The sequence below is a fragment of the Pistacia vera genome, unplaced genomic scaffold (genome assembly GCF_008641045.1).
Source record: "Pistacia vera cultivar Batoury unplaced genomic scaffold, PisVer_v2 Contig932, whole genome shotgun sequence".
NCBI lineage: Eukaryota > Viridiplantae > Streptophyta > Magnoliopsida > Sapindales > Anacardiaceae > Pistacia > Pistacia vera.
In genome coordinates this window covers 75,320-85,921 of record NW_022196815.1, presented here as the reverse complement: position 1 = coordinate 85,921, position 10,602 = coordinate 75,320, and the positions used below count along the sequence as shown (strand labels likewise).

Sequence of the window (10,602 nt, the reverse complement as noted above, 5' to 3'; positions counted from 1 at the left end):
ATCTCGAATCAGACCATTTGTATTTAATTCAACAAAGGAAACACATAGTTGTGGCGTTGTTTTACACGGGAAGCGGCACCTAGAATTCCTGTTACAGTGAAATATTCGCGTCGTGTTTTTCCTTTTGTGATGTACGATTGAGAGATCTGCATGTTTGAATCCATTGTATTAGTTTCAAGTTTGAAGCATGTGTTTACGTACATGTTATGGCTAAAGATTTTCATGGTGCAGAAAGAAATTATATGGCATTTTCAGTGATTGTTTCTTAGTAACTAAGTTTGGATCAAAATACATTATTGAAGAAAATTGCAAACAAGGATATTTCGTAAATTACAAAGAAAGGTAAATTTAGCTTAAATTGCTCATAGATGATCTACAAAAGACTTGCGTCTTTAAAAAGCATTGCAAAAGGAGGTGCTCTTTTCTTCTCCGTATTAGTTAAATAGAAACAATCCATAAAGGCAAAAAATTCTCTGAAACAAACACGTCATAGCATCTATCTTGTCTAACAAAACTTAAGAAAATAAATTTGCTAATAGTAGAGGAGTTATACTAGAAAAAGAATTAATTATGCAGATTAAAGAGAGTTAACCCAGAAGGCTAAATCAATGCCGAATCCCTAGAGAGAGAAAAAAATTGAATAAATTGAAAAGCATGAAGTTTAGAATCACAACATATTTCCTCAATGTTGCTACTGTAACATAAATTTCACTGTCTTATTATTGGTAACATTTGAAAAAAGAATTACAAATTGTGACAAAACTATGTAAATAATATTTACCTATTGTATGAAGCACACATATATAAATTAATTATACAGAAAAAAAAAAAAAATTGTCTTGTCGTTACGAAGACGTTGTAGCATCAATCTGACTGGGATCAAGCACAACACCATGAATTGGTCTTCTTTGCCCTAAGAATCTTCTTCGGGAGGTTGATGCGGACAGAGCTAGTGACTGCACATTAGGAGGTATAGGAGTTTCGGTAGAGTGACCAGAAATGCAGAGGGCACCAGAATCATCTTGCTGCCAGTATACTTCAACCATTATGCCTCTAGGATTCTCTGCAGTTTCTGTTCCTGGGATCCCCACAAACCGTGCTCCAGGAGGTATCTGCATTATCATTTAAGAAAATGAAAAGGATATAAATCAAATAATCCCTGGAATCTTTTCTACACTCCATTGCGTTATAATATGCAAAAATTTCAATATGAACAGAATAGCACATACCTCAATTAAGGCCCCTGATGACAAGTTTAGAGTGACCAACCTCCCCTCAGCTGCAGCATTGTCTAGTTCTGCTTGTTTCGCGATATTTAAGAAAACTTCTTCTAGTGTTGAAAGACCTAATTGAATATCGGCTATACCAAATTCCCTTTCTCTATCTTGCAGCTCCTTAAAAAAATTCTGCTCAAATTAATAAAGTCAGAGGAAAGGAGAGAAAAAAAATTAAAGCTTTTAATTTCAGTAAATCCCTTAATTTTTATGTGTCGATACAAGATGCATTATGCTGGATAAGACAAGTAGTTTCATAATTTCTTATTTCTCTTTTCACTGGGCTATTATGCAAATCCATAATTGGCATCCAAACCAAAGTTACAACAATGAAAGGAGGACGATTCCATGTAAAGGAAATGATTCAAACTGTGAGATATGCTTACCGTCAAAAGCTCCTCTCTATCATGAGGGATGATATATGTCAGGAATGCTTTGTTCTCCTCTTTCGGTACTACATCTAGATGCTGTCAATATATTGCCCAAGTCAGATGCCAAATCTTTCAATGTTAAAGAAAACTATAAATCTTTTTATTTATTCTGCATACATTTTTAAAGAACTGCTTCACTGCATCATGATGAGGTGTTGCAACTGTTTCTGGCCTGTTAGAAGGACTTTGTTCACTTTTGCTTTCAGTGAAACTGACATTAGCAACAAAACCAGTACCAAACCGCGATTTTAATCTGATTGAGGTTCCAATACAGCGAAGCCTACCCTTTGCCATGATTCCTATGCGGTCACTTAGAATATCAGCTTCTTCCATTGAGTGTGTTGTAAGGATAATGGCACGCCCTTTCTTTGCATCTTGTACTATGTCCCACACATGCCTCCTTGTTATTGGATCCATTCCAGTAGTCTGCAGATCAAAATAATTGAAAATTAAGAAAACCCTTCACATAAATAGATGCATTACTCATGATGAAAAGTTATTCTAATCTGCTTACCGGCTCATCCAGAATTACTAACTTCGGATCACCAATAAGAGCTATTGCAACACTCAGGCGACGCTTCATTCCTCCACTGTAACTCCCAGCTCTTACTTTGGCTGCCTTAGTGAGCCTCACTTCTGCTAATGAATTCTCAGTAACCTGTATTTGAGTTGAAACATTTGTCTTGATAAAAATGACAGAGCAAAGAGTCATTTATACATAAATGAGCTCATCAAGCAGGGGTATCATTAGTTAATACTATGAAAATCTTCAAGGGTAAATGTAGATAGACAGTTACTTAGGGATCTCAAGGCATATTTGGAGTCTTCATTTATAATGACCAGAAAAGTAGCTTGCAGGTTTGCAAAGCACATACCGATTTGATTGAATCAGGAGGTAGGCCTTTGATACTAGCAAAGAGATGGAGGTGCTCTTCACCAGATAATGCATTCCAAAGAATATCAAACTTTGAAGACAAAAAGTTCAAACAAAGGTTAGCTTCATAATGATTTTGAAAGTCACAAACTGTGGAAATCATGCCCAACTGTTGTCGAAAACAAGCATATTACTGAGAAAGACAGAGAATCACCTGGGGACAAACGCCTATTATTTTCCGAATCTTTGACATGCCAACTGAGTTTCCAATGGAATTCCCATAAATCAGTGCTGATAATAAACCAGATTTTATTGTAAACTTCCACTTCAAGTCATATTAAACGTAATTGAACTGTGCATTGACAAAAACACAACACACACTTAGACAAGATTTTTACCATCTCCGCCAGTCACTGGCGTTATGCCAGTCAAACAGCTGATTGTGGTAGTTTTTCCAGCACCATTGGGTCCAAGAAGACAAAATAACTGATCCTTTGCAATGTTTACCCATAAACCCTGACGGATAATAAGAAAATAAGCAATGGTTTTAATTTCATGCAAGTCACCAATAATATAAATTTGTACCCCCAGTGTCATCTTTCACATTATAGTGACATTTGATAACTCATGACCAAAGAAAAAGGAAATTTGATTGTGATAACATCTAAGAAGAACAAAATACTGTCATCAGAAAAAAAAAAAAAAAAAAAAGTGTCCTTCCATCCATCTAAATTCCATTGATTCAGCAGGAAGACCCTTATTGGCCAACAACCAAATGAATCAAATTGTTTGGTAGAAATACTGCTTACAATCAATTATACCAAAAACATTTAATGAAATATAAATTTGAAGGAAGTTTATGTAAAAACAAAACCAAGTGCATTAACAAATATTGTGATTATATTAAGAAGAATCTCCTCCATGGAAGCAATACAGCGGTATGTCCAACTAGAATAAATGTCTTTCTTCTACCTTCTCAAGTTAAGATTATCACTTAAAAAGTCATTCTTACCTTAACAGCATGGAAAGGTGAAGTCTTCTTGCATTTACAGCAACCTATGTTCCTCGTCCCAGGATATGTCTTTACAAGGCCACGTATTTGAACTGCCACATTTGGCTCAACACCTTCCCTACTTTGCTGTTTAACAATGTTTTCCTCTACAAGAACATCTTCGTCATCTGGAGTAATATGTTCCAATGGAGGGACTGAACCGATACAACTACAAATGCCACCCTCTTTGAAGGGAAGACAAAATAGCAATTTCATAATATTAGCCAACTTTATTACCTAAATATAAATAACACTAGCCAACAAGAACTGATAAGCATAGATTTAATTCTAAACTTGGTTACCTTCGGGCTTGCTTCCACCTTTCCCTGTCCAATACCAGGGGTTTAAAAAGTAAAACATTGATTTCCTCACACCAGCTTCATTTGCAATTACATTATCGAGGTAGATAGCCAATAAAAACCATGCAAAAAATGTTGCCAAAAGCCACATGTAGATATCATTCTGTCAAGAACATGAAAAGCCATAAATATTGAGATGTAATGTAGTTAATCAGTGTTTTGAGTGAGGAGATTAAATCAATAGGTAAAACAAATATAGGATAAAAATTTGAAAAGATTAACGGAGTAGCAATCAAAGAAGAGATGATTTCTTTGCAGATGTAGAGTGAACTATCATGAATTTTAGGATTTTGAGCTTCAAAATATTTACATACAATTGTTATCACACACTCTGTATCATTTGGTGCACATTCTGCCCGTCTACTCCAACTTATCCCAATATCTCCAGGTGAGGAAGTTGCATCAGCAAGCAGCTTTAGGGCTTCGGCAAGAAGATNGACCTGACCCACACTAATATCAATACAAATCAGTGGACGTAGGACTTGCTACCTTAGCATCCGAACCACTTTAAAAGTCTTCTTGGCATTTATTTCACTTCGTATATTCATTACCACGTGTGCTATTCCACCAATCAGTGATACACACGTGACAATTAGTTGGTGCCAAAGACGAGCATCAACATAAACTTTCATTTTCAAAACAACTAGAAAAATATTAAATTTAAACTTGAATTCAAAATATTTTAATTGAAAATTAATTTATATATTTGTATATCAAAATTAATTTTATTCTTTTTATTATCAATCAAACATAACGTTCGCTGAATTGAAACAAACATCACCATAATATTCTATATATAAATTATGGGATACGTAAAAACTTTCCCAAAAGTGTAGAGTTGCATATACGAACATACAAAGTTGAATTGAATAGTAGCTAATTAGTAAAAGATGCATTCAAAGAATCTAACAAATTAAGCATGCACCGACTTTATCAAATTAAGCGGCCTTGATTTTCTCAAGCGTCAACCGTTTTTTCTCAATTTGATCTCAACTATTTCATTCTTGTTATTCCTAGTTAGTAAATTCGAGTATGACAAAGAAAATGGTACAAGAATTTTACGGGTATAATACTGCAAATGGTAAAAAATACGTTTGTAAAATTCGGTCATAAAATTCCAATACAGAAAAAATACGATATGGGTATATACGGGTTTAATACGGTACATTGTCAATAATACGTTTTGAAAAATACGATAATATCAATCTTAGTTTTAGCAATTTTTATGGGTCATTTGGTTAAAATCTATATAGCATTTCAAATATATGGGTACGGCTAAAAAAGGGTACGGGAATTTTACGGGTATGATATGACAAACGGTGAAAAATACGTCTGTAAAAATTCGGCAAAAATTCAGATACAGAAAAAATACGAGAATAATTCGCGAATAATATGGTTGAGGTATATAATTTGCAAATAATACGGCTGGACTTATAAAATACGATAGTTCATGAATAATATGTGAATTATACGGCGTATAATTCGTAAATAATATGTGAATTTACTAACTAGGTTAGTATTAAATGAACAAGACAGGAAGAGATTTAATTAACTTCTTAAAATAACTTGCGGATATTATTGATGAATTAATGTCAATTACAGCAAATATCCACAAAATGAATAAATAGTTATAACACATATATAAAAGCCTAAATAAGATAGCATACTAGTTTTTGATAATCAACTCAAATTTCTAATATCTCAAGAAGTTTTGGAGCCCATAAATTTCTGTAAGACAGCAGGCCAGTTATGTTTCTATATTAATTTAAGAATAATACTAGATCTACAAACTTTTTGTACAAATTCTTTTATAAAAACTGATATGTGATAATGTAAATGGATGAATGCATATAAAAAAAATCAATTCATTAAATATATTAATAAATATAAATGAATGACGTATCAATAAAAGAGTGGTGTCACATCACTTTCTATACAATATTTGATAATCTTATATTTGAGTTATGAAGTTATTAGATCTTATTACATTGATTGTGAATTATATTAAGATATGTTTAAATAACTTTGATAATTAAATATTCGTGAAATAAGGTGGTGAATATTAAATTAGATTAAATTGTTTAAGTTTCCTATATAATTGGTTTAGGTTTATTTTTCTTTTATTTTGTTTTTGAGATATGAAGTTATTAGATTTCATTGATGATATTTTATATATTGAGATGTGTTTAAAAAACCTTTAATAGTTAAATGTTTGAAGAACAAGGTGATGAAAATTAACTTAGGTTGAATTGTTTAAGTTTATTAATATAATTTTTTTTTTTTTTTTTTTGAGATATAAAGTAATGTTTAAATTTTATATATTAGAGATATGAAGTTATTAGATTCCATTATTGATGATGAATTATATTAAGATGAGTATAAATAACTTTGATATTAAATATTTGATAATTGATGAATTATATTAAGATGAGTTTAAGTAACTTTGATATTAAATATTTGATAATTATATAACTGAAATTGTTTTTTTTTTTTTTTATTTATATTATATGTTCACTTACTATGTTTTTATTTTTTCTAATAAAAAAATATACAATTTGAGGTTTTTATTTTTTCTAATACAAAAATATACAATTTGAGGGTAAGGTTCGTTGTGTCCTCCTTGATAAATGTATATACTTTTCTTTGTTATGAAATTCTTGCATATCGTGGATGTGCATGATATGTTATATATTTAAATAGGGTCAAGCTATCGTAACACAAATTGATCCAAGCCCAATCACAATCTTTCTTAGGCTTGTTTGGTTCATTTTTTTTTTCCACTATCCTATCATATTATCCTATGCAATCCTATCCAAATACACATTTATTTCAATATTCAAAATTCTATTTAAAATCCAATCATATTATATTCAACTCAAAACATTAATAATTATCTTTCTCAATAAATTTTTTAAAAATTAACAAAAACACCCCCCACAAACCCAAGCCACTATCACCTGCCAGTAGTCACCGCCATCGCCGCTACGACTGTCGACCGCTATCGCGGTAATGGCGCACGAACAGCTAGATCTGACCAATCATGCGTCGATATGACCTTTTCCAACTATATCTATGACCAAAGATCTAGCTATTGATGGTTAGATCTATTCGTTAATGGCGGTCATATCTTGGCCATTGTTGATAGCCAAACGATGGCCAGATATGTGGTCATAGATTTGGCCTTTTTGACCAAATCCACCATAGATCTGGCTAGAAAAGGCCACGATCGGTCAGATACACCAGGTCGTGCGCCATTTCGACAGATTCCGGCCACTTCCGACGGTGGTGGCCGACTGTCGTCAATATGTAGGTGGGTGGAGGTGTTTTTGTCAATTTATAAACTTTTATTGTGGGGGGTGTTTAGTTAAATTAATAAACCTTGTTTGTTAAAAATAATTTAAATATTTTCAGAAAATGCTATTCTGAAATGTACCAAAAACTTCTCAAAATCCTATCATATTTTCCAAAAATACTGGGTGTGTTTGTTTTGTTATTTTGGATATGATTTTTGAAATAGTATTGTGGAGTTGAGTTGGGTTATTATTACAAGAGTAGGATTTGAATAAAATGTGTTTGGTAGAGTATTTTGACCTTGTTATTTGTGTTGAATAAATTGTTGAATATTTGTTTGGTATATTTTTTATAACTGATTTATTAATACAATATTTTGGTGCATTTTGTTAAAATAATTTATTATTATCACCTAAAAACTTATCAATTTACATTTTAATAATATTAAACATTTGATTGGTAATTTTGTAACCATTAAATTAATAAAAAAATTCTCATATTAATTTCAAGTACTAATCCAACTATTTAAAAACACCACATTAATACATATATGACAAAGCTACTAATTATCAACCCTTAAAATCGTTTGTACACCTATACTCCATTAACAACTACGACATGGTCATATGTGCTACCCACAGTTTAGTCGTTATGTTATCCCATACAATCGTCATGTCGTCTATAATACCTTGTTGCGGTTGACTCAATCCCTCTCCATTTCCGCCATCTTCTGCCCCATTTTGGCCATCAAAATATACTTGTTCATTACCTGTATTTTCAGTATACCATTGGAAGATAGGGTCTTCCATATTGTACATTCTAATAAAATTATGAAGTACACAACATGTCATAACAATCTTCCCTTGTTTGTCCAACGGGTAATTGTTCATTCCATTGAGAAAACAAAATTTTTTTTTTTTTAAAACACCAAAGGTTCTCTCGACAACATTGTGTAGTGATGCATGTCTGTAGTTAAACAACTCTTGCGGCCCCCTTCGGTTACGGCGATGATCATGAATATGGTAAGCCACTCGCTTATGAGGGGTGAGGAACCCCTCTCTATTTGGATAACCCGCATCAACCAAATAGTATTTTCTTATAAAAAAATCACACGTGTTATTTGAATTCTAGGGCCTAAAAAATGGAGCCAATACGCTATAATACGTAAAGAAGATACTTATACCTGGTGGAGGATGTGGGAATCCAAAATTAGGATCATCAAGAACTGAATTTAAAACTCTTGAATCATGCGCAAATCCTTCCCACCCAATGACGACATAATTGAACATCATCCTAAAGTCGCATACAACCATTACATTATGTGACAACGTTCCTTTGCGATTCTAATACCTATCGCCAAACTCCTGTGGAACCGAAGCGTACACATGTGTGCCATCGCTCCAATACAATCCTATCATCAAAATTGAATTTTAGTAATATTAACCGACTATCAACATTAATAACACAATGAACTTAACTACTCACTAATATAAAACATAATGAAGAAGTACCTTAAAGAAAGGGTAATATTTTCGATTGGTCGATATTTCTAGTGGAACATCACTGAAGTCAGGTAGCCTAATAAACTCTGTCTTCAACTACATATCGCCTCGCAAACTTCTCCAACATAACTAAAGATCTTCTCACCCGAATGTTGGAAATCCTTCATCATGGTTCTGATTGTCTCGTTTTTACCAACGATTGTAAAAAATATCATGACTTCTTCTTCAATACTCATCCTCTTGGTTGATCATAATTTCCCTTGTTGTGCCAAAATGTAGCATAAGTTTGTAAAACAGTCTTTGCCAATGCGACACTTGTCAAAGATTTTGTCATCATGACCATTTAGTACTTCCAACATGTAATCATGACCAATTAATATGGATGTATATCGTAACTGACGCCCATTTGTTTCCAACGCAGCAACAGCCCATAGTGCAACGGTTATATCTGTCAGTATTTCTTTTTCGTCATCTGTAATATGTCGTCTTCTTTCTGTACGCCTAGACGACGCCATTTAAACTTGTACATTTGTAAAACATTGATCAACATTTAACAGTTGTTGTAGTACTTAGCAAAATATAACAGTGAATTTTTAATTCTAATTACAATATCAAACTCATATGAAACATGTTATCTCACATAAAACAATAGCACAATGAATAAGTTCATACAGTCGCAGACAGTTGGGTACATTTTTCAAATCAAGGTGCTGAAAAAAATTTTAGGTTAGCTGTAAAAGGAATAAGTGCCCACTAGCACATACAAAATTGTGGGCAAACACCTAGGACATACAGGGTCATCTACAAATTGCAAAAGTCATTATAAATCTAATTAGCCTTTTCCTTAAGCGGGAGTTTTACGAATACCTCTCGCCACCCTGGATTTTGATATAAGTACTTGACAACAGGCATGTAAAACTCTGTGGGTACTTGCATGGCCGTCAAAATGTCAATACAATGGCTCATGGAAAACGGATCAGATGGAGCACTAGTGTTCTCTTCGTCCCCCTCATCTCCACTGCGATTGCTAGCCCTCGATCCCATACTCCTCTCTACAAGCATGTCCATCAATTTGCCAATGACATCCATAAGTGCCTGTCCTGGGCCGCTTCTCTTCCTCCTATTTCTCGGTCTTGCATGACTAGATGTGTTTGACCGTTTTTCCCCTATCATTCGATCCAAATCAGGTTCAAAGTCACTATCATCAATGTCAACCAGTCCCTGATCGGAAGAAGTGAAGTTCTCCACCGGTTGAAACATAGATGTGTAAGCATATCTCCCTGTGGTAGTTTGCTTCTCAAATATGACTTCATAAAGCTCCCTGTGAGGAAGTCCCTTGTGGAAGAATTGCTACACCTGTGGGTTTTGCTGGTAATGAAAAATAAACATATATTGATATATGTCAGCCCAAAAAAAAATTAGTAAAAGAACGATGTCATAGATTAATATGAATTAAATTTTTTGAAATTTACCTTGATATATTCTTGCTAAACCTGTATAGGACACGTTGGAGTTTACGACTCATGATCCCAACCAAAGCCCGTGTGTTGAAGTAATTTCCGCCATGCTTGATAAATTTTTCTCAGGTGAAAGTACTTAGAGGCTAGTTGTGTCACGTTGAGTCTCCTCCCAACCAATGATGATAAGTCATCCAACATATCTGAGTAATCTACTGTTTTTATTGAAGTATCGTGGGAAGTTTTCACCCGCTCAGACAATAGGACCAGAAATTTGTGGGTCATCTCAGCCAACCAGTTCACATTATCACTCATCTAATAACAGTACGGTGAGAATGACAACCAAGATTGGGACACCATAAT

General features: G+C 33.5%; 1 protein-coding gene across 1 annotated transcript; it reads right to left on the bottom strand.

The window, feature by feature from the left end:
- Nucleotides 1-637: 637 nt before the first annotated feature.
- Nucleotides 638-10,042, bottom strand: LOC116120430 (ABC transporter A family member 2-like). The gene is made up of 12 exons (XM_031406382.1): nt 9,650-10,042; nt 4,304-4,429; nt 3,933-4,092; nt 3,592-3,815; nt 2,978-3,095; nt 2,794-2,870; nt 2,581-2,670; nt 2,220-2,363; nt 1,823-2,131; nt 1,661-1,741; nt 1,230-1,406; nt 638-1,112 (listed from the first exon to the last, which is right to left on the bottom strand). The coding sequence occupies exons 1-12, from the start codon at nt 10,040-10,042 to the stop codon at nt 846-848; spliced, it is 2,166 nt and encodes a 721-aa protein (XP_031262242.1). The 3' UTR covers nt 638-845.
- Nucleotides 10,043-10,602: the final 560 nt, after the last annotated feature.